Consider the following 1407-nt stretch of genomic DNA (forward strand, 5'->3'; position numbering starts at 1 on the left):
AGTTGTATTATATTAATATAGGGTTTGGTGATTGGCATTTAATTTCACATATTTCAATAAGCTAGATATAATTATTTTCAATATTTTATTTGGTGAAAGATTAAGCCCCAGTTTGACATCAATTATTTGGGGGGGAAAAAAAAAAATTTGAATAGTGATTTTTAAGAGAACGTGTGGTTAAAAGTATGAAAAAATTTCAGTTTATATACAAAATACTGAGTTATGCTATACTTACAAAGGGGATTGACAAAGTTGGATAACAAAATCACATCCACACAAATCATTTCAAAAACAGGTTTTTAAATAATTTGAAATCAATAGCCTGAATTTTGTCAACACACTTTGTAACTCAACTTTTGTAATTCAACTTTGTACAAGTTGCTTTATTGCAAAATATTTTAGCCTCTGTTTGTTATAAATTAAAATTTAGATTTTAATACAAGGCAAAATCAAAAACTAATTTTAACTATACATTTATGAGACCCACAACTTTTCAATTATACATTTCATAAATTTCTATCAAATTTACTAAAACTCTGATTTTAATTCCCTAACATATAAAGGCTAAGTGTGAACGTGGGGTTAAAAACGAGTAGGTTAAAAAAAAAAAAAAAGTTTTAAATTAAAGACCATCAGAGCTAACCTAAATAATTATTTGGCATGAAAATGAAATTGAGCAGAAAATAGAGATTTCCCTATCAAGTGTCAAATATCTACCCTCGATCAAACATACTGTTAACATCAAAATTGATATAATATTAACAGTAAAGAAATTTGATTACATTCTGATTGGCTTCCGGTTTGTTTTCTATTTAACAGAGAACAAAGAGTACCATTGGACAACACTAGGAAAATTATAGCTTCTCTATTTGTTCATTTAACCTCTTAGCTAAAATATATTGCCTCCACCTCTTCTTCTGCTTTCAAATAAAAGTGAAACATGGTCACACAAAATTTGTCGACGGCTATGAATGCCAAAATCTTGGGATCAGGTCAAGAAACACTAGTTTTGGCACATGGGTTCGGAGCAGACCAGTCCATTTGGGACAAAATATTGCCTTATTTGGCTGATCGTTACCAAGTTGTAGTCTTCGACTGGTGTTTTTCTGGCGCGGTGAAAGATCCCGGCCTCTATGATGCTGCCAAATATTCTACTTATGATGCTTTTGCTGATGACTTAATTTGTCTTTTGGAAGAGATGAAGGTGAATTTCTCAGTGTTTGTTGGACACTCCATGTCTGGTATGATCGGATGCATTGCTTCAATAAAAAGACCTGATCTCTTCCACAAGCTCATACTAGTTGCAACTTCTCCTAGGTAAATGGTTTAAATTATATAATTTCCCATAAATGGATAGTTGTTAAGGATATCAGATTTTATGCTCTTATGGTAATATTAGTACTTTCT

The 1407-nt window shown here is 31.2% G+C and overlaps 1 protein-coding gene across 1 annotated transcript; it reads left to right on the forward strand.

Annotated features, from left to right (window-relative positions):
- The first annotated feature begins 771 nt into the window (after positions 1 to 771).
- Positions 772 to 1401, forward strand: LOC111384437 (probable strigolactone esterase DAD2). Its single transcript, XM_023008714.1, has one exon. It carries the CDS (start codon positions 941 to 943, stop codon positions 1319 to 1321), a length of 381 nt encoding a protein of 126 aa, XP_022864482.1. The 5' UTR covers positions 772 to 940; the 3' UTR covers positions 1322 to 1401.
- Positions 1402 to 1407: the final 6 nt, after the last annotated feature.

Source organism: Olea europaea, unplaced genomic scaffold (assembly GCF_002742605.1).
Source record: "Olea europaea var. sylvestris unplaced genomic scaffold, O_europaea_v1 scaffold29110, whole genome shotgun sequence".
NCBI classification, from domain to species: Eukaryota; Viridiplantae; Streptophyta; class Magnoliopsida; order Lamiales; family Oleaceae; genus Olea; species Olea europaea.